The 25,613-nt window shown below is 40.0% G+C and overlaps 1 protein-coding gene across 8 annotated transcripts; it reads right to left on the bottom strand.

The window, feature by feature from the left end:
- LOC136284393 (uncharacterized) lies at positions 1–25,370 on the bottom strand. 8 transcript variants are annotated; one of them, XM_066174678.1, is made up of 14 exons: positions 25,259–25,370; positions 24,861–25,006; positions 23,754–23,906; positions 21,569–21,721; positions 20,462–20,614; positions 18,519–18,671; positions 17,028–17,180; positions 15,621–15,771; positions 14,302–14,440; positions 10,584–10,624; positions 2,079–7,040; positions 1,570–1,642; positions 708–1,101; positions 1–235 (listed from the first exon to the last, which is right to left on the bottom strand). In XM_066174678.1, exon 11 carries the CDS (start codon positions 7,025–7,027, stop codon positions 2,129–2,131), a length of 4,899 nt encoding a protein of 1,632 aa, XP_066030775.1. In that variant the 5' UTR covers positions 7,028–7,040; positions 10,584–10,624; positions 14,302–14,440; positions 15,621–15,771; positions 17,028–17,180; positions 18,519–18,671; positions 20,462–20,614; positions 21,569–21,721; positions 23,754–23,906; positions 24,861–25,006; positions 25,259–25,370; the 3' UTR covers positions 1–235; positions 708–1,101; positions 1,570–1,642; positions 2,079–2,128. The 8 variants fall into 8 exon arrangements, with proteins under 8 accessions (XP_066030775.1, XP_066030778.1, XP_066030774.1 ...); XM_066174681.1 differs by lacking the exon at positions 15,621–15,771; XM_066174677.1 differs by lacking the exons at positions 24,861–25,006; positions 25,259–25,370 and adding an exon at positions 24,373–24,486 and having other exon boundaries at positions 15,621–15,773.
- Positions 25,371–25,613: the final 243 nt, after the last annotated feature.

Genomic DNA, 25,613 nt, shown 5'->3' with positions numbered 1-25,613 from the left:
TGAATCCTTGTTGTCACTGTAAATGTAGAATCTGAATTGAATGAGATCACCTCCGGGATTTGGTTTATTAGCACCGTGGCTCTTTTCCTTTTCGGTGCCCCGCGACGAAAATATACGCACCAGAAACAGAATGTCATGGTATTGATGTGAATGGAGTCCTCTTTTGCTGTGAACCATGCTCTAGACAGATCATTTCTTTTGGATTTGTTGGGGATTTTCTCCCACTTGATGGGACCTTCAATCAAACATTGATGACAAAATCGTCAGTACAGTAACAGCATAACGAAGATCAGTCCTATCTACCCGAAAGAGAAGGGAGTAAAAATTATGCAGGTAGAATAAATAAGAGGGATTACTCTGCAGTGGAAATCCACAAGGTTCCTCTCAAGATTAGGGTTACGTTAAGTCGAATTGAAATTTGGGTCTTGGTTTTTGCGAAAGAAGGAAAATCAGAAACACAGAGAAAACGTCTGGGAGTGTGGAGGAGAAGCACCAAAAAACTTAACCACATGCGACGCCAGGTCAGCGAATAGAAACCGGACCACAGCGATGGGAACTGAAAGCTCTTATCTTCTTTGTAACTCAATGCCCTGCTCAAACTCCGAACATGTAAGGTTTACAAAAGTGTGAGTCCTCAAGATCTTAAATCTTAAATGTATTTCTTTGAATTCAGCTGAAAATACTCAGCCCAGGGATTTCTCGATTACCTGGGTCAGTTCTGTAGACAGTTATCCATTCCTTTTTAGCTTTGCCCATATAGAGGCAATGTGGAATTATAATCTCCGAAGGCTTTAAAAGTCTGATATCGTGTGGTCCGCACTCAATAACGGGGGAAATGAGTGTTTCATCAGGTCCAACGGGGATATCCTGCAACAGCTCTGTTGTGTCGTAGACCACACGGTAGAAGACTTCCTGGCTGACGCCAATCGGTATTGCGCCGTTTGCAATACACATTTTCACGTCCGAGTCATGAGTAGCGCTCAGCTCACCGCCGGAACTGTCGAATATGTCTTTCACTTCAAACCCGTTGGGTAAACAGTCACCTTCGTTGCCGTCATTTGGACCAACTTGATTTTCCTGAAGATTTTCCTCCCTCGTGACCTTTAAAAGGAAACAAACCTAGTAAACCAGTGTTTTGAATCAAACATTAAATATGTCACCCAAAAATTAAATGAGGTAATTCAAAATACCCTATTAAAAAAAAAAATGAAACCAACACCAGCATTAAATTTTATTACACTTCCCATAGTTTCAAACAAATGCCTGATTATTTTGGAATAATTTATAATCGCTTTTTTACTTTTAAGTTTGCTAAACCAACATTTTAGCCTCTTTGAAACATCCTCAATTTAAGTTGAGTAAAAGTTTCAAGACACACTAGCTGTTTTGTTTTCTTTTGTTTTGTTTTTTCACCTAACTTTTTAAGGTAGCTTTTACTTGTACTTCAGACAGAGATGATGACGCTTGAAACGATGACTGCCGTTCACTAGTATAACATGGGGGTCGTCAAGATTAATTAAGAGTTACGGGTAGAATGTAGATAGATATCCTTTTAGGATAAGTCCTTACCTCTGCAATATAATTCGTGCCAACTGGAAAGTCGTCCTCGGAAATGGCAATCCCTAGCGGGATTTGTGCAGGGCTTAGAAAAGAAAAGGTATTGGTTACAGAGGAACACCCAAAATATATATCCTCTCTTAATAACGAACAGATACTCTCTTCTAAAATAATGAACGAATACCGTATTTTCCAAGAGGCAAACTTGCAGTGTTGTTAAAAGATGGGAATCAAGGTTGAAAACGTTTACTTGAGGAAAAGAACAAAAATCTGTAAATATATTAAGAATTCGATAAAACAAACATAGCGTGGATACATAAAGTAATGATGCATACTGTAGTTTTTGATGGTGAAAGAGGCTAAAGAGTTGCCCAAGCTTCTTATCTTACCATAATGAGTGACAAAACACTAACTTAGGCCTTGGTGTTCCGTAAGCGTGCCTATACGTATTTGGAGATGTATATCATTATGGTAAAATACCATATGGAAGCACTAAAATATAAACAATGCTTTAAACCTACTCAACATGCTCAGGTCCCAGCTTTTTCATTCGAACCCCAATTGCACGCTTTTAGCAGTCTTTTGCTTCATCTATGTCGCCCAGGTCACTGTATAAAGTACCCAGATTATTGTAAGAGCTTGCAACATCAACATGCTCAGGTCCCAGCTGTTTCAGACGAATCTCCAGTGCACGCTTATAGCAGTCTTTTGCTTCATCTATGTCGCCCAGAGCCTTGTGTAGATTACCCAGATTGTTGTAAGAGCTTGCCACATCAACATGCTCAGGTCCCAGCTGTTTCATCTGAATCTCCAGTGCACGCTTATAGCAGTCTTTTGCTTCATCAGTGTCGCCCAGATCACTGTGTAGAGTACCCAGATTGTTGTAAGAGGTTGCAACATCCACATGCTCAGGTCCCAGTTTTTTCAGACGAATCTCCAGTGCACGCTTATAGCAGTCTTTTGCTTCATCTATGTCGCCCAGATCACTGTGTAGATTACCCAGATTGTTGTAAGACCTTGCAACATCAACATGCTCAGGTCCCAGCTGTTTCATCTGAATCTCCAGTGCACGCTTATAGCAGTCGTTTGCTTCATCTGTGTCGCCCAGCTTAAGGGATAAATTACCCAGATTGTTGTAAGAGGTTGCAACATCAACATGTTCAGGTCCCAGCTTTTTCAGACGAATCTCCAGTGCACGCGTATAGCAGCCTTTTGCTTCATCTGTGTCACCAAGATCACTGTGTAAAGTACCCAGATTGTGGTAAGAGGTTGCAACATGAACATGCTCAGGTCCCAGCTGTTTCATCTGAATCTCCAGTGCACGCTTAAAGCAGCCTTTTGCTTCATCTGTCTCCCCCAGATCACGGTGTAAAGTACCCAGATTGTTGTAAGAGTCTGCAACATGAACATGCTCAGGTCCCAGCTGTTTCATCTGAATCTCCAGTGCACGCTTAAAGCAGCCTTTTGCTTCATCTGTGTCTCCCAGATCACGGTGTAAACTACCCAGATTGTTGTAAGAGGTTGCAACATGAACATGCTCAGGTCCCAGCTGTTTCATCTGAATCTCCAGTGCACGCTTATAGCAGTCTTTTGCTTCATCTGTGTCGCCCAGATCACTGTGTAAAGTACCCAGATTGTGGTAAGAGCTTGCAACATCAACATGCTCGGGTCCCAGCTTTTTCAGACGAATCTCCAGTGCACGCTTAAAGCAGCCTTTTGCTTCATCTGTGTCGCCCAGATCACGGTGTAAACTACCCAGATTGTTGTAAGAGGTTGCAACATCAACATGCTCAGGTCCCAGCTGTTTCATCTGAATCTCCCGTGCACGCTTATAGCAGTCTTTTGCTTCATCTGTGTCGCCCAGATAACTGTGTAAAAAACCCAGATTGTTGTAGGACCTTGCAACATCAACATGCTCAGGTCCCAGCTGTTTCATCTGAATCTCCAGTGCACGCTTATAGCAGTCTTTTGCTTCGTCTGTGTCGCCAAGATCACTGTGTAAAGTACCCAGATTGTTGTAAGAGCTTGCAACATCAACATGCTCAGGTCCCAGCTGTTTCAGACGAATCTCCAGTGCACGCTTAAAGCAGCGTTTTGCTTCATCTGTGTCGCCCAGATCACGGTGTAAACTACCCAGATTATTGTAAGAGCTTGCAACATGAACATGCTCAGGTCCCAGTTTTTTCATCTGAATCTCCAGTGCACGCTTATAGCAGTCTTTTGCTTCATCTGTGTCGCCCAGATCACTGTGTAAAGTACCCAGATTGTGGTAGGAGCTTGCAACATCAACATGCTCGGGTCCCACCTTTTTCAGACGAATCTCCAGTGCACGCTTAAAGCAGCCTTTTGCTTCATCTGTGTCGCCCAGATCACGGTGTAAACTACCCAGATTGTTGTAAGAGGTTGCAACATCAACATGCTCAGGTCCCAGCTGTTTCATCTGAATCTCCAGTGCACGCTTATAGCAGTCTTTTGCTTCATCTGTGTCGCCCAGATAACTGTGTAAAAAACCCAGATTGTTGTAGGACCTTGCAACATCAACATGCTCAGGTCCCAGCTGTTTCATCTTAATCTCCAGTGCACGCTTATAGCAGTCTTTTGCTTCGTCTGTGTCGCCAAGATCACTGTGTAAAGTACCCAGATTGTTGTAAGAGCTTGCAACATCAACATGCTCAGGTCCCAGCTGTTTCAGACGAATCTCCAGTGCACGCTTAAAGCAGCGTTTTGCTTCATCTGTGTCGCCCAGATCACGGTGTAAACTACCCAGATTGTTGTAAGAGCTTGCAACATGAACATGCTCAGGTCCCAGTTTTTTCATCTGAATCTCCAGTGCACGCTTATAGCAGTCTTTTGCTTCATCTGTGTCGCCCAGATAACTGTGTAAAGTACCCAGATTGTGGTAAGAGGTTGCAACATCAACATGCTCGGGTCCCACCTTTTTCAGACGAATCTCCAGTGCACGCTTATGGCAGCCTTTTGCTTCATCTGTGTCGCCCAGATCACTGTGTAAATTACCCAGATCGTTGTAAGAGCTTGCAACATGAACATGCTCAGGTCCCAGCGTTTTCAGACGAATCTCCAGTGCACGCTTATAGCAGCCTTTTGCTTCATCTGTGTCGCCCAGATTACGGTGTAAATTACCCAGATTGTTGTAAGAGGTTGCAACATCAACATGCTCAGGTCCCACCTGTTTCATCTGAATCTCCAGTGCACGCTTATAGCAGTCTTTTGCTTCATCTGTGTCGCCCAAATCACTGTGTAAAGTACCCAGATTGTTGTAAGAGGCTGCAACATGAACATGCTCAGGTCCCAGCTTTTTCAGACGAATCTCCAGTGCACGCTTATAGCAGCCTTTTGCTTCATCTGTGTCGCCCAGATTACGGTGTAAATTACCCAGATTGTTGTAAGAGCTTGCAACATCAACATGCTGAGGTCCCAGCTTTTTCATTTGAATTTTTAACAGCCATTTACCATAGACTAGCGCCGCTCTAAACTCACTGTTGTTTTGGCACATGTTAGTAAGGCTCCAAAGGCCATCCGGAAAGTTACACAAGGCTCTATTGGTCGCTTCTGGTATTCCTTCCCCGAGTGACATGTCTTCAATTTTTAAGCTCAACGTTTTCAGATGGGGAACTATTCTTGTTCCCACAACAATAGATTTCAGCTCTTCAAATTTTGAGAAAGACATTACCGCGCCATACACCACTTTGTAGCTTTGATCCTTTGCGAAACCTTTTGTCGCAGATTTAATAACATCAAGAACGACACCATGGACTCGAATATAAACACCAGTTGATTCTTCTTCAATTAGCAACAGTGAACATCGACTCATCCTCGTTCTTATCATATCTTCATCTTCAAATTCGTCATCAGTTGTTTTAACATACTCGATAATAATGTCTTGCAGTATCGGCTGTGATGCACACATTGAAAGAAAAAGGAACATGTGATGCAAAATTATATCATTTTCCATCACCATTTCGACAGCGAGTGTTATTGCTTTGGTCATGGTCTTCGGATAGGCTGGATTTGTCGCAGCAAGAATGCTTTCAGTATTACTTCGTTTCCCCTCTTCCAATTTCTTCAAATAGTCGGTCCAGCCAAATTTCGAGGTTGCTTTATTCCGACGAACTTGTCTCACATACGTGGCTGCGGCTGCTAATGAAAGTGGCTGGTAGTCTAGTTCTTTCGCAATTTCTTTATCCATCTTGGCATCTGACATACCAGAAAGGAGGTTAAGCAGAAAGCACGCATCATCAGGATGCATTCCTGCGCTGATTGAGATATTTTGTATGGAAGAGCTTGACAACGGTATAGACGCAGTGTCTTGTGTTGTTATTAGCATCTGACCCCTTGCCCACAACTTGCTGTCTGCATCTGGCAAATAATCGCTTGTACGAGATTCGCTGGTCACATTATCAACTACCAACAGCCATGAAGCGTAATGCTCAATTTTTGTACTTATTAAGGTCTTGAAATATGAAATCTTCTCGTCTGTGTTCAAATCCTTGGAGCGGTAAGTGTTTGTTATTTCATACCCGGGACATTTGCAATGTTGAGCGAAAAGGACGTACGATTTCAAAAGTGTTTCTGAGTTTTCAGCATTCAACGTCATGACAAATGAAGCTGCGAAAGGTATTTGTTCGACCTCGTCGTATAATCGCTCGGCTGCTAAACGGGCCAGCTGAGATTTTCCACTTCCTGGATTTCCTGACAAATACAGTATGCTCAACCCATCATTGGCGTCTTTTAGTGTTTGGAGGTTTTGTAAAACTTCACCAACTTCAGATTCCCGAGGAGCGATGTCGTGGCTAGGTTCAGGAGGGAGAAAGCAAAATGGAGAGACATCGGAATGTAATTGCTCTTCTAGGGCAAGCCTCTGTTGTTCTTTCTCTTGAAGTTCATCTTCCTTGTCCTTAACTTCTTGTTTCAAGGCGTCAACCTTCCCTAAAACTTCGTTTAACTCCTCCGTTAAGAAGTTTGTCTGATTTTGAACTTCATTGATTTTCAATGTCGGGAGACCGAGTGCGTGGAATGCAGTTTTAACCTTTGTAATGACAGTTTGGAAATCTCCGTTGGAGAGGTGGCCCCGAGGCATATGTGCAAATTCTTCATTTCGAAATTTCCTTAAGTCGTCCACATTTGATCTAATTGATGGATTGAGAGAATATATGCAATCTGAATACCGGATAGCGTAAAACAGCATGGTACAATCCCACTCAGCTCTATCGCCATTCTTCATTGTTTTCAACAGCTTAGCGTTTCTGTTTCTGTTTCGAGTAGACTCGCCAGTCCAGAAGTCCATTCCATTTTTGGGTTGATCTTTCCATTCTCCCAGTGTTGTCTTGTATCGATTGTCCCATTCTTGTTTGAAGATGGTTCGCAGACCCTCAGTTAGTATGTCAGTGACAACGTAACAAATCCTGTAGTAATTCAGTTGCTCTGTGGTGTACTTCAACACAGTGGCCATTATCAGTTACATCCTATTAAAACCATAGTTATGTTAGTATCCAATTCGGTTATGTGAGTAGGTCGCTATACTTTTGCTGATCCTTTAACGGTTTTGTGGTACTTGGTGTGAATATTTATTTACCTACCAAGATATTTTCGCTGATACATGTCAATTATATTTTAGAGAGGAAGTAAGGGCAATTGAAAAACTCTGGCTTTCAAAACAATTTGCTCGATGGAGTCAAGGGCTAATAAAGGGAGGAAAAGAGAGTGGTAAAGATTCACTGTCACTCATAACTTAAACGTCAGTATAATAGAGAAAAGTGTTCAGAGCAACAAGGATACGGTTTATATGTGAAAGAAACCATCTTCTTGCTTCCTTATTTGTTAATTTGTTTCTTTCTTTCAGTGTTCACTCTTTCAGTGTTCACTTGGTTCCACGATAGGTATTTTTCGAGACACAGTCGACCTGAAATATGGAACTCGACAGATCTCACCTGATTTAACCCCTTCGCATATTAGAGAGAAAAAACTAGGTTAAAATGTTGACACTGAATCACTCAGCCCAAGAACAAAATTACGCAGGGAACTCATGGTCGAAGTCAATGACAAGGGAGTTTTTAAGCTGTACGATTATCGTCTTCTGCTGAGCTGGTAGTTTTTTTCAGCTTGTGAAGTAATTGGTGATGGTAATCTTACGAAAGCTAAATTGCAAGTCTCCTAACATCAAGGATCACTTTTCCCTTAGTTCAAGCATGCTGATGGGATCAAGAACACTGCAAGGTAGTGAGAGGGTGACGATGCGATGGACGAGGAAAAGGATGAATTTTACAATCAACTGTAAGACTCTGTTGCAAGCTGCAGTAGTCATGATATGATTTTGATGATGGGAGACCTGAACGCTTACGGGAGTAACAACATTAACAGAGAGGAGGTACTGAGGAAATTTAGTGTCAGAGTCATGAATGATAATGGGAAAGGTTATGTGACCTCTGTGGTACGAATGGCTTAGTTGTAACTGGAACAGTTTCCCACAGAAAGAGATCCATAAGCTGACCTGGAAGTCACCAGGTGGGAAGACTGTTAACCAGCTCGACCATGTCTTTGTGAATGGACGCATGAGAACATTGATTCTGGACACGAGAGTGATGGGAGGAGCAGACGTATATGGTAACTACTACCTGGTGAGAACCAGAATGAGACTAAAGTTGGCAAAGACGCATGGGAAGAAGAAAACAAGTGTGAGGTTTGACGTGCGTTAGTTGCAAAGTGAAGAGATCAGGAGGAGATATAACATTAAAGTGAAGAACAGGTTTTCAACGATATGAGATATAGAAGATTCAAAGGAAGCGCGACAAGATCTTGGTGACTTTCAGAGATGCCACATAGAAAGTTATTGGAAGGTAAAAAGGAGAGCAAGCCACGGATAGGAGACACGACTTGGGAAAAAATTCAGGAGGGGTAAGACGCAAAACGTAATACAGAGGGTGCGAGATTGGAACGACTTGAACAGCGATAGAGAGAGGAGTATAGTGCGAAAGAAAAGGAAGTGAAAGAGAGTGCTAGGGAGGATAAGAGGAATTGGTTGGAGGAAAGGGCTACAGCAGCAGACAGGGCCGCTGAGAATTGTAGAAACGAGGAGCTAAACAGCATAACCAAGACAATAGCCGGGAACAGAGGAGGCGAGAATTGCGTGTGAAAGACAAACTGGGGGTGAATAAGACAGAATCCCAAGAAAGATTGCAGAGCTGGGTAGAGAACTTGAGTAAAATTTTAAACAGAGATGATCCCACAAATCCGGTGGAAGAGAAAGAAGAAACAGAAGAACTGGAGTAGATTGAGGAAATCGATGTAGGAAGATGGCGAATACAAGAGGTTAAGGATGCGTTCAGGAAAGCAAAGCCAGGGCCCAGACCTACTAAGGGCTGACATGGAATACACCGCAAGTAGCAGACTGATAATATAACAGGCTTTAGAAAAGTGAAAGGTGGCCAGAAGTGTGTAAGAAGGGACTTGTTATCAATAAATTAAGAAAGGTGATTTGCGTGATTGTAACAATTGGAGAGGAGTGACTTTGCTACCCACCATCAATAGAATATTCCACAGGATGCTGCTAGAACGGATCAAGAAAGGTTTAGACAAGAAGCTTAAAAAAGAGCAGGCCAGCTTAAGACCAAATGGAAATACAACTGAACAGATCTTTACATTAAAGAAACATCTTAGAGCAGGCAAATGACTAGAGGGCGAGTCTGCACATGCACTTTGTGGACTTTGAAAAGAAGCCCTCGATTCGGTACACAGAGAAAGCTCGTGGAACACCACACGGAGGTATGGAATTCCGCGCAAGATGGTGAGAGTGGTAGTGGGGATATACGGAGGGTTTGAATGCGCCGTAATCGACGGATGGGAGATATCAGACTGGTTCAAGATTTAGTCAAGAGTAAAGCAGGGATGCGTAATGTCAGGATTCTTATTCTTACTGGCTATGGATTGGATCATGAGGAAGACAACAGCAAGGCACTGAGGATGGAGTTTGCAACGAACAGGGAGAGCATTGTGGTGAATGGTGAAGAAGTGAAAGATGTCGAGGAGTTTGCGTATCTTGGAGCTATTGTAGGAAAGAAAGGTGGAGGCAGTGAAGATATTAGGAACAGAATGCAGAAGGCACGAGGTGCATTCCAGAGGCTATGGAAGGTGTGAGTAGCCAGACGAATAGGAAAGAGAGCCAAGATGTGCCAATTCAAGACTTTAGTCCGATCGGTCCTGCTACATGGTTGTGAAACATGGAAAATCACAAAGACCGATGAAAGAACACTGAAAAGTTTTCAGTACTAATGCCTAAGACGGATACTGAGGACCAGATGGCAGCAAAGAATGACAAACAGGAGAGTAGTTGAAATGGAGGACACCAATAAAATTGGTTGCGAGGTGGGAAGAAGAAGGTGGAACTGTTTAGGACATTTACTCAGGAGAGAGGGTGTGAACGACTTTTTTGCGGTATTGGGGTGGACACCAGAATGTCAAAAGGCGAGAGGGAGACCAAAGACCAGTTGGAGAGGGACTGTTGAAAGAGGAAAAAGGCAAGGCGATATGGAAGAGCTGGATTGTGGCTGGGGTGGCGGCACGAAACAGGGGGGTTGGGCGGACAATGTGACGACCTTATGCACCTACTGGCCCAACGAGCGATGATGATGATAATGAGGATGATGATACATATCACACGTGACAGTTGAATTTAATTTACGTGCTATGGTAACCCGTGGTTTCTCGGCGAAAGGAAAGAAATAATTACTGTGTAGCTAGAGATCGGAAACGAAAATAAATTTAGAGAAAAAGTGTACCGAACTTGTGGGGTACACTGTACTCTCAATCGTCAAATTCTTTCATTGCTTATCATCAACGTTCACCACGTCTCAAACTTCCAACGCTCTCTCCTCAAACCTATCACTCTAATTATCACCTCTCCTATTTCAATCTTAACCTAACCGTGACTGCGTGAGTCACATGTCACGCAACTTCCGTTTAAAAGGTTACTTGGAACTTACTTTCGAATCAGTGAGTTAAATGATACATACCGTTCTAGAAGTTTGGCAAAACTTGGGAATACTTGAACTGTCTGCAATCAAAGGTTGAACAATTTAGAATCACGTGCTTTTAAAGCTGCTCAAGTAGCAAAATTATCTGTAGGTTCTTTTTTTTATCATAAGCAAAAAACGCAGGCACTGTGTTTGGTTCTTACCTAAGATCTATCGGAGGACAAATGCATTTATTGTACAAAACAAATAGAATCCATGTTGCCTGGGTTCTTTATGATAATAGATCACAGATGACGTCACAAATGTGGTAAAAACATCAGTGACACACTCAGCTGCGCTTCGTGTGCCTCTTCTTTGTTCTTACCACATTTTGACGTCATCTGTGATTTCTTACTAAACAAACGCAGGGCAACATGTAAGTTATTTTTTAAATTAACAAGTATGAAATGTAGTCTGTTGTTATTTTCGTTCTTTCACTTCCTATCACAAAATGACACAGACATTTGAAGCGCTTTGGCCCCATTATTTAATGGATATCAAAACTTTTTGAATACGCTGTTAGACATTCTGGACTCCTACTGGCGGAAGCAGCTATCCTGCGCCTTCTGCATCAAGTGCTGCCACAATTACTGAGTTTCTGTTCCTCAAGGTTTTTTTTGCAAAAACTTTCTGTCCACGGTTTATGTGACCGTAATCAGTCAAGGATTACATGCGCATTACGCAGCTGGTCATGCGTAATAAAGGAATACTGAAAAACGAAACGGAATTTTTGATGAAAACTGGCTGGAAAAAGGATTTCTATTGGAATTAACAGGCGTAATTCTATGGAATACTGACATTCGGAACATGATTTAAAAAGACACTTAGCGAAAAGAATTTTTTTTCTTTGCTGTTAATTTTTTTCCTTCTTTGTCTCCCACACAAGAGATCTCACAAGCTTTAAAGTTTGCACCCTGCACTATGTATTAGTCTACAAAAGTGTACAAAATTCGTGGCTAACTTGAGAGGAGGCTAATCCAGAAGATCATAATTTACAAGAAAAAACTTCGAGAAATTTTAAATGGAAAAGACAATACTCCTAAGGCGTTGATCAAATGAATATGATGTCAACCAATGGGCCATTTCTCTTGATTCGCTAAAGTAATTACTTTACTGGGTAGGTTACTGGGTTGCGTCAATTAAGATAAGAAAATTAATTTTCTCTTGGGTATGAAAATGTGAATTCTTAAATAGAGGCCAACAATGTTTCATTGTCCAGTTACAGAATGTTTAGATCAAAGTCCTTTTTCAGAATGAACAAGGACTGAATGACTAAAATGAGGAGAACGAAGGAGTTCCTCACCGTAGAGCATAGGATATGTCCCCTTCCCCAGTCCAGTGGGTAGTTATCTAGCAAACTTCCCCATCAGCGAAAGTGAGTGGGGGTCGGGGGTATTAATATAAACACCATTCTAACATCCCTAACGCAAGAAAAAAGTGGATGAAGAGGCAACCTTCGGGCACGCGTGCCTGGCGTGATTACTACAACAATCGAATTTAAATTATGGCCAAGAATATTTCGATCAAAGTCCTTTTCGGAGCAGAAGTACGGATAACACATTAAATTTAAACAGCCTTTTTAACAAGTACAACAGTTAGTTTTGATTTCCGTACAAACGTCAAAATTTCAGCCAGTGTAGCGACAATCTTGTAAGCGTATCGCGTGATACTTTAATTTCTAAATCAGCAATTAAGCTCAGGGTTACTTAAGATTTAGATGTATAATTGAGCGTAGCACGGTAAGGACAGACATGTAGCAAGAATGTTCAAATTGCGCACAGCAGAAGTGATATAGAAAATCAATAATGGTCTGAAATAATCAGATAAGGAATTGTCTAGGGAAATTGTGCGTGCGTGTTTGGGTTGGAACATCTTGTGAAGTTGCTTGATGAGTCATTCGTGCCGAAAATGGTGCGTGCATGCGGGTGTAAATAACAGAAATGTTGATCAGAGTAGAATGGGAAACTTGGGATTTTAGAAAACTTCAAAATTAATGTCAATCTTGGTTTTACGTAGTTTAGGCCTGTATTTCCGTATTTCAAAATGAAGAGCGTAAGAGCGTATAGGGTTTCAAAATTAAGGGAAAATGCTTATGGAAAACGGTGAATTCGAAAAGATCTCTGATCGACTGCGGAGTTGTTTTTGTCAGTTTGTTTCTACGGTGTTCTCTTAGACAACATACATAGGCAAATTTCAAATTTCAAAACCAGGCAAATTTCAGATTTCAAAACCAGACAAGAAAACAAACAAAAATTGCTTATGCGCAACCAGCCTTCAACTTGTTAAACAGGAACACGAAAGTGGAACCAGAGTGTTACGTGTTGCGACCCTAACAAATAATAATCCAATGACATTGCATCTTTTTAATGGCGTCGATAACCGCAAACGTCACATTTGTGCGTTGATCCATTAAGTGAAAGCTGAGCTGTTTAGTCCGAGGTAGATAAAGAGATATAAAAATCAAAGCACATCAGCTCCCCCCGGTCCTTAAAGCAATATTTCAAGAAATTCTCGAATCGGCAGGAGTGGGTTCTGAGGAGAAGGGAAGGGAGGTTTACTTGCACACCATTCTACATTCCCTCTCTGAATACAAAGTAGACAAAAGACAACATCAAGAAAATATTAAATTTGGCGATTTTCTAACCGTGGTCATGTCTGCTGCGATATTTCAAGTAATTGGAGTAAGCTCTTGGACAGAGGTCAACCATATTCGCATGCCTTCTTCTAGAATTTTCTGCTCAAATTTTTTTTTTTTGAACCGCATTGAAACAATTGTTGGAGCAAACAAGGAGAAAGTTATAAATTGAGAGTCTTTTACCGGAGGAAAAACTTTCGAACGAACAATTCAGTATAAAGTTCACAATCTTCCGCAATAACACGTAACTTATAACTTCTTGATCAAAATACACCGCCAGCTAACAGCATATAAGGTTACAAAATTAAGGGAAAATGTTCATGGACAGCGGCGAATTCGATAAGATCTCTGATCGACTGTGGAGTTGTTTTTGTCAGTTTGTTTCCACGGTGTCCTCGTAGACAACATAAATTCGCAAAACTTCCCCAACATCAAGACATACGCAATGACTAAATCGACAAAAAAGTTCGTGATCCTTTATCAATCTTAATGAATGAATGTGTATTTATATACCGCACATATCACATACTGTCTCAAGGCGGTTTACAATTTTAATTGAGTGAGATCGAACGTCAGCTTGTAAAGGCGCCTCTGGCTGCCGCTATCAGTCCATATTTGATCTCACTCACCCACCCAGCCCATGCATGAAATGTACAATGAAACAACAGATAGACCACCACACCGGGAACTACGCCCCCTACTCTTTTCGACAAGTGTGTGGGTTCTTTAACGTCCCCTGCTGACCATGTAACACTGAAGATGCAGGAGACGGGGCCTTATCCGAGAAGACTTGAATGTCTAACCATTTGCTGGTACAATTACAAAGGCAGCACATTCTCCTCAGTTATTTTAAGACCCTGAGTGTTGGTCCGGTCTGGGGCCCGAACCCTCGACCTCCCGCACAACAGACTGGCGCTCTACCAACTGAGCTAACCAGGCGGCGGTTATCTTAAGATCAAAGACTAGTTCTGTATTTCTTGCTGTTGTCCAAAAGCAGTTAGATGTTTTGTATCAGTTTCAAAATTAGCAAGTCCTGGCCCGCTACAGAAACAACTGAATTACACTATAACACAATGTACTTACCAGCGTCGCTAATTTCAGTCCCTTGAGGAACAACTAAGGCTGATAAATGTTATCGTTTGTCTTTCGATCTTTTCACTGCCGCTGTGGATCGTGATGATCAGGCTCGCACGAACAAGGCTTGCAATCAAAACGTCCCGATCTGTACATTGAAGATAAAACAAAGTGCAATAACCGATTATACTTTATTCCATATTCTACCGTTGTCCAGAAAAAATGGATAATTCTCACACCAAAAATTCTGCTGCTTTAAAGAAATGGTATTGGGGCTAATCTGCTTTTTGCTTTTTTCAGCATTATTGTCTAACAAAACAAAGCAATTCTTTCGTTCATTTGACACACGCAGCATATCAATGATCAAATCATTAACTGCATCAACTAACGTCACTTTTGACATTTTCACTTATCTAGGGTGACGATAGAAGAAATCGCTGTGCAATTTCACCTTTTTTAGCTGAAACTGTTTTATTAAGCTCCTTCTCCTTCAGCGTGTGTCGTATCAATATAAGTTTTTCTAGAGTGTATGCTTGTTTATTTTTATGGACGACGGTGAATCCGAAAATATCTCCAATCGACTGCATAGTTGTTTCTATGGTATTCTCTAAGACAACATACAATCGCAAAATCGTCCTCAACATCAAAACATACGTAACGACTAAATCGACAAGAAATGATATTAAAAGATCCTCGCAGCTAAGAACTCTACTGAAACGAGTAGTTGAAAATAGAACCTGAAAAAAATTCAGGCCCGTACGGGATTTGAATCCTTTATCAATCTCAAAAATCGAAGACTAGTACTGTATTTCTCGCTAGAAAGCTCCCCTATCAGCGAAAGTGGGGTGAAGGGGGAAGGGGGAAATTTACATACACACCATTCTAGCATCCTAACTCAAGAAAAAGGCAGATGAAGAAGCAATCTTCAGATACCCGTGCCTGATATGATTACTACAACAATCGAACTTAAATTATGTTCAAGAATGTTCTGATCAAATTCCTTATATCGATTGTTTTGCTGACAACTGTTGAATTCCCTTTGGTTTCATCATTGGTTCATTTTTTGCCTGCAGAAAAATGACACTAGAATGTGCCTTGAACCGTTAATCTTAATCATTTCACTCTAGATAACACCCTGGTTGCACTTTCGTGTTTGAAAGGTTTAATCACGAAAGTGCTCTTCGAAAGTGTTCTTCGAGATCGAAGATTAGTACTTTATTTCTTGATGTTGCCCAAAAGCAGGTGGATGTTTTGTTTCATTTTTAAAATTAGCAAGTCCTGGCCCGCTACAGAAACAGATAAATTACTCTATAACACAATGAACTTACCAGCGAAGCTAATTTCAGTGCCTTGAGGAACAACTAAGGCTAATATGGTATGGTTTGTCTTTCGATCTTTCCACTGCCACTGTGGATCGTGATGGCCCAACTGGTACGAAGAGGACTCCTAACCGTTTGCATGTAATCCAAACGTCCCGATCTCTACATCGGAGGTGAAAACAAAGCTTAATTAACCATTCTACTTTATCTACTATTGGACGGTTTTCCTTAAAACAAAAGATAATTTTCACACCAAAAATTCTGCAGCTTCAACGAAATCGTAGCGGGGGTAATATACTTTTTGCTCTATGCTTTTTTAAGCATCATTATCTAACTAAACAAAGCAGTTCTGTCATTCGTTTGACACGCACAACATATCAGAAGATGGAATCATAAAGTGTACCAAATAACGTCCCTTTAAATAACATTTTCACCAGTCGAAAGTGACGATAGTAGAAATCGCAGTACAATTATACCTTTTCTCTAAATCTGTTTTATCAAACTCCTTCTTCTTCAGCGTGTGTCCTATTAACATAAATATTCTAGAATGTACACTTGTTTATTTTCCGTTTGAAATATCTGGTACACACAACTTTCATGTAAGTGAATTAAAGGACACTTGTAGTAGTCAAAGTTTTAGAAACCTTTTAGTGCCGGTAGTGGTACTTCATTCGCGTAAAAGAACATAGGCTATTTCTGTACTGAAAAAACACTCGAGGAATTCGAAAGCAAATGTTTATCTACGCACATTAATCAGGACCCTAAATAGCTGCAGCCTGAGGGTACTATGCATTCTATTTGACAAAAACTAATTTTGTGTTCGTTTTGTTGCGGTTTTTCGTCAATTATCTGCCGAAGGAAAATGACACTTTAATGTGCTTTGACCCATCGGTTAAGATTATTATTCAAACTTTAGAACTGCATTGAAACAGTTCAAGGAGCAAACAAGGAAAATTTCCAAATTGAGAATCTTTCACCCGAGGAAAAACTTTCAAACGATCAATTTGGTATAAAGTTCACAATCTTCAGCAATAAAGTATAACTTATAATTTCTTCATCAAAATGCACCGCCAACTAAGAGCGTACAAGGTTAGAAAATTGGGGGAAAATGTTTATGGACAACGATAAATTCGAAAAAGATTTCTAATCCACTGCGGAGTTGTTTTTGTAAGTTTGTTTCTACGGTGTTCCTCTAAACAACATACCTTCGCAAAACGTCCCTAACATCAAAACATACGTAGTGACTAAATCGACAGAGAAAGTTCGTCATCCTTTATCAATCTCGAGATCGAAGACTAGTACTTTATTTCTTGCTGTTGTCCAAAAACAGGTGGATGTTTCGTTTCAGTTTCATAATTAACAAGTCCTGGCCCGCTACAGAAACAACTAAATTACACTATAATACAATGTCCTTACCAGTGAGGCTAATTTCAGTGCCTTGAGGAACAAATAAGGCTGGTAAATGCTATCGTTGGTCTTTCGATCTTTTCACTGCCGCTGTGGATCGTGCTGGCCTGGCTCGAACGAAAAAGACTCTTAGCCTTTTGCTTGCGATCCAAACGTCCCGATCTGTACATCAGAGGGGAAAACAAAGCGCATTAAACGATATTACTTTATCTGATATTGTGCCGTTGTCCTTAAAGCAAGGGATAATTTTCACACCAAAGATTGAACAGCTTTCACGAAATCGTAGCGGAGAAAAATCTGCTTTTCGCTTTTTGCCTTCTTCAGCATTATTATCTAAGTAAACGAAGCAGTTCTTCCATTTGACACACTCAGAATATCAAATAATGAAGTCATGAAGTGTATCAAATAACGTCACTTTTAACATTTTCACTAATCGAAAGTGACGATAGTAGAAATCGCAGTACATGTAATTACACCTTTTCGTTAAATCTGTTTTATTAAGCTCCATCTCCTCCAGGTATGTCGTATCAATATAAATATTCTAGAATACATGCTCGTTGATTTTTCGTTTGAGACGAGTTTTACCTGGTACACATAACTTTCATGTAAGAGAATAAAGTATACTTACCATTGTCAAAGTTTTATAAACCTTATAGTGAAGTATGCGTTATGTAGTCAACAGAACACCCGAGGAACTCAAAAGTGAAAGCTAATCTGGCATTGTCGCAATGCATATTATTCATATCCCTAAATAGCCGCACCCTGCCGGTATTATATCAATTGTTTTACCGAAAACTATTGAATTCGCTTTGGTTTAATCATTGGTCAAGTTTTTGCTCCCCGCAAAAGCACACAATAACGTGCCTTGACCCGTTAATCTTCATTGGTTTTCAAAGTTAATTTGTTCTTCAAAAGTCATTCATTCTAGAATGTATGTTTGTTGATTTTCCGTTTGAAACGAGTTGTATCTGCTCCACATTACTTTCATGTAAGTGAATTGAGGTACATTTACCGTTGTTAAAGTTTTAGAAACCTTTCAGTGAGGTATGCGTACTTCATTTGCGATAAAGAGCATTGGCCGCTTTCTGAAGTCAACAAAACACTCGAAGAACTCGAAAGCGAAAGCTAATCTGGCGTTGTCGCAATGCATATTATTCACATCCCAAAATAGCTGCGCCCTGCTGGTATTATATCCATTGTTTTACTGACAACTATTGAATTCGCTTGGGCCTCATCATTGGTCAAGTTTTTGCCCCCAGCCAAATAAAACAGCAATGTGCTTTGACTTGTTGATCTTCACTTAGTTTTTGAAGCTAATTCGCTCTTCAAAAGTTGGTAAAAAATTCCTCGCAATAGACATCATTTCACATTGCCCACATAAATGAAAAGTAGATACTTGGTTGTCCAAAAGCCGTTAGATGTTTCGTTTCAGTTTCAAAATTAACAAGTCCTGGCCCGCAACAGAAACATCTAAATTACACTATAACACAATGTACTTACCAGTAAGGCTAATTTCAGCGCCTTGAGACTGAATAAGGCTGATCAAATGCTATCGTTTTTCTTTCGGCCCTTTAACTGCCGCTGTGGATCGTGATGGCCTGGCCCGCACGAGGAAGACTCCTAGCTGTTTCCTTGCAATCCAAACGTCCCTATCTGTGCATCATAGGTGAAAAGAAGCGCATTAAACGATAATACTTTATCTAATATTGTGCCGTTGTCCTTAAAATAATGGTTAACATTTTTCACAAAAAATTCTGCAGCTTTAACCAAATCGTACCGTGCGTAATCTACTTTCTGCTTTTTGCTTTTTTTCAGCATTATTATCTAACTAAACATAGCAGTTCTCTCATTCGTTTGACACACTCAGAATATCGGAGGATGAAATCATAAAGTGTATCAAATAACGTCACTTTTAATAATATTTTCACCAATCGAAAGTAGCGATAGCAGAAATCGCAGTGTATGCAATTACACCTTTTCGCCAAACCTGATTTATTAAACTCCTCCTTCAGCGTGTATCTTATCAACATGAATATTCTAGAATGTATCTTTGCTTATTTTCACAAAAATTATAGCACACAACTTTCATGTTAGTGAATTAAAGTACACTTACAGTTTTCAGAGTTTTAGAAACCTTTTAATGAGGTAGCAGTACTTCATTTGCGAAAAAGAACATAGGCTGCTGTCTGTATTCAACAAAACACTCGAGGAATTCGAAAGCGAACGTTTATCTGCCTTCGTCGTAGAGCACATTAATCAGGTCCCTAAATAGCTGCAGCCTGAGGGTACTATGCATTTTATTTGACTGAAAACTAATTTTGATTCCCTTTGTTGCGGTTTGTCGTCAATTATCTGCCGTAGAAAAATGACACTTTGATGTGCATTGACCCATTGGTCAAGATTATTATTCAAACTTCTTTCGCCCTACAAAAGTGTACAAAATTCGTGGCTCTCTTGAGAGGGGGCTAATCCAGGCGACCATAATTTACAAGCAAAAAACTTCGAGAAATTTGAAATGGAAAAGGCAATACTTTTATAGCGTTGATCAAATGAATATGGCGTCATACCAACGGGCCATTTCTCTTGATTCGCTTAAGTAACGGAGACAGGTTTCTGGGTTGAGTCAATTGAGAGAAGATAATCTATTTTCTCTTAAAAATCTTGTCAAAATTTCAACAAGACAAGAAACAAAAGTTGCTCATACGCAACATGCCTTCAACTCGTAAACAGGAACACGAAAGTGCAACCAGTGTGTTACGTATTGTAACCCTAACAAATAATAATCCAATAACATTGCGTTTTTTGAAATGGCGTCAAGAAAATACCCAATTTAGCGATTTTCTAACCGTATTCCTTTGAAGTAATTGGAGTAAGCTCTTGAAGAGAGGTCAACCATATTTGCTTCTTCTCTTCTAGAATGTTCTAATCAAAGTCTTTCTTTAGAATTGCATTGAAACAGTTCTGGGAGCAAACAAGCAAAAATTTCCAAATTGAGAATCTTTCACCGGAGGATAAACTTTCAAACGAACAGTTCGGTATAAAGTTTACAATCTTCAACAGTAAAACATAACTAACAATTTCTTCGTCAAAATGTACAGCCAACTAAGAGCGTATACGGCTACCAAATTAGGGGAGAATGTTTATGGACAACTATAAATTCGAAAAAGATCTGTAATCGACTGCGGAGTTGTTTTTGACAGATTATTTCTACGCTGTTCTTTTAGACAACATACATTCGCAAAACTTCCCCAACATCAAAACATACGCAATGACTAAATCGACAAGAAAGTTCGTGATCCTTGATCAGTCTCGAGATCGAAGACTAGTACTGCATTTCTTGCTGTTGTTTGAAAACAGGTGGATGTTTCGTTTCAGTTTCAAAATGAGCAAGTCCTGGCCCGCCACAGAAACAGCTAAATTACACAATAATACAATGTCCTTACCAGTGAGGCTAATTTCAGTGCCTTGAGGAACAAATAAGGCTGGTAAATGCTATCGTTGGTCTTTCGATCTTTTCACTGCCGCTGTGGATCGTGCTGACCTGGCTCGAACGAAAAAGACTCTTAGCCTTTTGCTTGCGATCCAAACGTCCCGATCTGTACATCAGAGGGGAAAACAAAGCGATTAAACGATATTACTTTATCTGATATTGTGCCGTTGTCCTTAAAGCAAGGGATAATTTTCACACCAAAGATTGTGCAGCTTTCACGAAATCGTAGCGGGGATAGTATGCGTTTTACTTTTTGCTTTTTTCAGCATTATTGTCCAACTAAACGAAGCAGGTCTACCGTTTATTTGACACACGCAGCATATCAGAAAATAAAGTCATAAAGTGTATCAATTAACGTCACTTTTAAAATTTTCACTAATCTAAAGTGACGATAGTAGAAATTCCCGTGCAATTTCACCTTTCCGCTAAACCAGTTTTCTCAGGCTCCTTCTCCTCCAGGGTATGCCCTATCAATATAAATATTCTAGAATGTATGTTTGTTGATTTTCCGTTTGAAACGAGTTGTATCTGCTCCACATAACTTTCATGTAAGTGAATTGAGGTACACTTACCGTTGTTAAAGTTTTAGAAACCTTTCAGTGAGGTATGCATACTTCATTTGCGATAAAGAACATTGGCCGCTTTCTGTAGTCAACAAAACACTCGAAGAACTCGAAAGCGAAAGCTAATCTGGCGTTGTCGCAATGCATATTATTCACATCCCTAAATAGCTGCGCCCTGCTGGTATTATGTCAATTGTTTTACTGACGACTATTGAATTCGCTTGGGCCTCATCATTGGTCAAGTTTTTGCTCCCAGCAAAATAACACAGCAATGTGCCTTGACTTGTTGATCTTCATTTAGTTTTTAAAGCTAATTCGCTCTTCAAAAGTTGGTAAAAAATTCCTCGCAATAGACATCATTTCACATTGCCCACATAAATGAAAAGTAGATACATGGTTGTCCAAAAGCCGTTAGATGTTTCGTTTCAGTTTCAAAATTAGCAAGTCCTGGCCCGCAACAGAAACATCTAAATTACACTATAACACAATGTACTTACCAGTAAGGCTAATTTCAGCGCCTTGAGACTGAATAAGGCTGATCAAATGCTATCGTTTTTCCTTCGACCCTTTAACTGCCGCTGTGGATCGTGAGGGCCTGGCCCGCACGAGGAAGACTCCTAGCTGTTTCCTTGCAATCCAGACGTCCCTATCTGTGCATCATAGGTGAAAAGAAGCGCATTAAACGATAATACTTTATCTAATATTGTGCCGTTGTCCTTAAAATAATGGATAATATTTTTCATAAAAAATTCTGCAGCTTTAACCAAATCGTACCGTGCGTAATCTACTTTGTGCTTTTTGCTTTTTTTCAGCATTATTATCTAACTAAACATAGCAGTTCTCTCATTCGTTTGACACACTCAGGATATCGGAGGATGAAATCATAAAGTGTATCAAATAACGTCACTTTTAATAATATTTTCACCAATCGAAAGTAGCGATAGTAGAAATCGCAGTGTATGCAATTACACCTTTTCGCCAAACCTGATTTATTAAACTCCTTCTCCTTCAGCGTGTATCTTATCAACATGAATATTCTAGAATGTATCTTTGCTTATTTTCACAAAAATTATAGTACACAACTTTCATGTTAGTGAATTAAAGTACACTTACAGTTTTCAGAGTTTTAGAAACCTTTTAATGAGGTAGCAGTACTTCATTTGCAAAAAAGAACATAGGCTGCTGTCTGTATTCAACAAAACACTCGAGGAATTCGAAAGCGAACGTTTATCTGCCTTCGTCGTAGAGCACATTAATCAGGTCCCTAAATAGCTGCAGCCTGAGGGTACTATGCATTTTATTTGACTAAAAACTAATTTTGATTCCCTTTGTTGCGGTTTGTCGTCAATTATCTGCCGTAGAAAAATGACACTTTGATGTGCATTGACCCATTGGTCAAGATTATTATTCAAAATTCTTTCGCCCTTCAAAAGTGTACAAAATTCGTGGCTCTCTTGAGAGGGGCTAATCCAGGAGACCATAATTTACAAGCAAAAAACTTCGAGAAATTTGAAATGGAAAAGACAATACTTTTATAGCGTTGATCAAATGAATATGGCGTCATACCAACGGGCCATTTCTCTTGATTCGCTTAAGTAACGTAGACAGGTTTCTGGGTTGAGTCAATTGAGAGAAGATAATCTATTTTCTCTTAAAAATCTTGTCAAAATTTCAACAAGACAAGAAACAAAAATTGCTCATACGCAACACGCCTTCAACTCGGAAACAGGAACACGAAAGTGCAACCAGTGTGTTACGTATTGTGACCCTAACAAATAATAATCCAATAACATTGCGTTTTTTCAAATGGCTTCCATTACCGCAAATTTCACATTTCTGGGCTGATTCGTTAAGTGTAAGCAGAGCTGTTTAGTCCAAGGTAGGTAAAAAAGTTACAACAGTGGGAAAGCAAAGCACATCAGCTCCCCCCGGTCCTTAAAGCAATATTTTGAGAAATTCTCGAATCGGCGGAAGTGGGTTGTGGAGAGAGAGGCACGGGGTTTAATTGCAAACATTCCACATTCCCTCTCTGAATACAAAGCAGACAAAAGACAACGTCAAGAAAATACTCAATTTAGCGATTTTCTAACTGCAGTCCTTTGAAGTAATTGGAGTAAGCTCTTGAAAAGAGGTCAACCATATTTGCTTGTCCTCTTCTAGAATGTTCTAATCAAAGTCTTTCTTTAGAATTGCATTGAAACAGTTCTGGAAGCAAACAAGCAAAAATTTCCAAATTGAGAATCTTTCACCGGAGGATAAACTTTCAAACGAACAGTTCGGTATAAAGTTTACAATCTTCAGCAATAAAACATAACTAACAATTTCTTCGTCAAAATTCACAGCCAACTAAGAGCGTATAAGGCTACAAAATTGGGGGAAAATGTTTATGGACAACGATAACTTCGAAAAAGATCTCTAATCGACTGCGGAGTTGTTTTTGACGGATTATTTCTACGCTGTTCTTTTAGACAACATACATACGCAAAACTTCCCCAACATCAAAACATACGCAATGACTAAATCGACAAGAAAGTTCGTGATCCTTGATCAGTCTCGAGATCGAAGACTAGTACTGCAATTCTTGCTGTTGTTTGAAAACAGGTGGATGTTTCGTTTCAGTTTCATGATGAGCAAGTCCCGCGACAGAAACAGCTAAATTACACTTTAATACAATGTCCTTACCAGTGAGGCTAATTTCAGTGCCTTGAGGAACAACTAAGGCTGATAAATGCTATCGTTGGTCTTTCGGTCTTTTTACTGCTGCTGTGAATCGTGCTGGCCTGGCTCGCACTAAAAAGACTCTTAGCCTTTTGCTTGCGATCCAAACGTCCCGATCTGTACATCAGAGGAGAAAAAAAAGCGCATTAAACGATATTACTTTATCTGATATTGTGCCGTTGTCCTTAAAGCCAGGGATAATTTTCACACCAAAGATTGCGCAGCTTTCACGAAATCGTAGCGGGGATAGTATGCGTTTTACTTTTTGCTTTTTTCAGCATTATTGTCCAACTAAACGAAGCAGGTCTACCGTTTATTTGACACACGCAGCATATTAGAAAATAAAGTCATAAAGTGTATCAAATAACGTCACTTTTAAAATTTTCACTAATCTAAAGTGACGATAGTAGAAATTCCCGTGCAATTTCACCTTTTCGCTAAACCAGTTTTCTCAGGCTCCTTCTCCTCCAGGGTATGCCCTATCAATATAAGTATTCTCTAATGTATGTTTGTTGATTTCCGTTTGAAACGAGTTGTATCTGCTCCACATAACTTTCATGTAAGTGAATTGAGGTACACTTACCGTTGTTAAAGTTTTAGAAACCTTTCAGTGAGGTATGCATACTTCATTTGCGATAAAGAACATTGGCCGCTTTCTGTAGTCTACAAAACACTCGAAGAACTCGAAAGCGAAAGCTAATCTGGCGTCGTCGCAATGCATATTATTCACATCCCTAAATAGCTGCGCCCTGCTGGTATTATATCAATTGTTTTACTGACAACTATTGAATTCGCTTGGGCCTCGTCATTGGTCAAGTTTTTGCTCCCAGCAAAACAACACAGCAATGTGCCTTGACTTGTTGATCTTCATTTAGTTTTTAAAGCTAATTCGCTCTTCAAAAGTTGGTAAAAAATTCCTCGCAATAGACATCATTTCACATTGCCCACATAAATGAAAAGTAGATACATGGTTGTCCAAAAGCCGTTAGATGTTTCGTTTCAGTTTCAAAATTAGCAAGTCCTGGCCCGCAACAGAAACATCTAAATTACACTATAACACAATGTACTTACCAGTAAGGCTAATTTCAGCGCCTTGAGACTGAATAAGGCTCGATAAGACGACGATGAATAACCACAGTTTTTTTCGTACGAGATGAGATTTGTCAGTCAGCAAACCAAGAATCGTAAAAATTCCGTCCAGTTAAGAGACCATAGTTCTGCAAATGAACGAAGGACAAATTCCTAAATTGTTGTATGCAAAAGAAAATTGACGTATAATTTGATAAATTATTATAACGAAGTTGAATTAAACTCGTTTAGAGAGCCGTTAAGGTTTGCAGTTTGAGTCTACGAGCAAGAATTTGTGGTAACATCCTTCATAGATCTTACACTGAGCTTTGATCTTGTTGCAATCAAACATTTGTTGGAATTTGCTTCTCAAATCTAGATTACAAGTGATTTACACTTACTTCTTTAACGATTTCTGTTTCTGCTTCTCTTTAAGGAACTGTTGAGGGAACACGTCGTCGTTTTCAGTCAGCAAAATGACAAAGCACTGCTTAGAAGCAACCATGCACGAAAGTTCAACCAATTTGCATATCGCAGCATCTCTGATGACATTGTGATGACTTTTACGTCAGCAGCAGACAGATTTGCACCTGATCTCATTAAAAAAGAATCCAGGCCATTCAAACAGCAGACGACAAAATTGTAGATAGGGTTAGGGTTAGGAAGAGGAGGATCATGGGAGGAAGTTTAGTCGTTTCGTGCCTAAAATTCTAGACAACCAGGGATATTAAAGGAAGAGTCATTCTTATAGCCTGG

This window comes from Pocillopora verrucosa, chromosome 11 (genome assembly GCF_036669915.1).
Source record: "Pocillopora verrucosa isolate sample1 chromosome 11, ASM3666991v2, whole genome shotgun sequence".
NCBI classification, from domain to species: domain Eukaryota; kingdom Metazoa; phylum Cnidaria; class Anthozoa; order Scleractinia; family Pocilloporidae; genus Pocillopora; species Pocillopora verrucosa.
The sequence above is the reverse complement of the archived record's forward strand: the minus strand, read 5'-3'. Positions and strand labels throughout refer to the sequence as shown.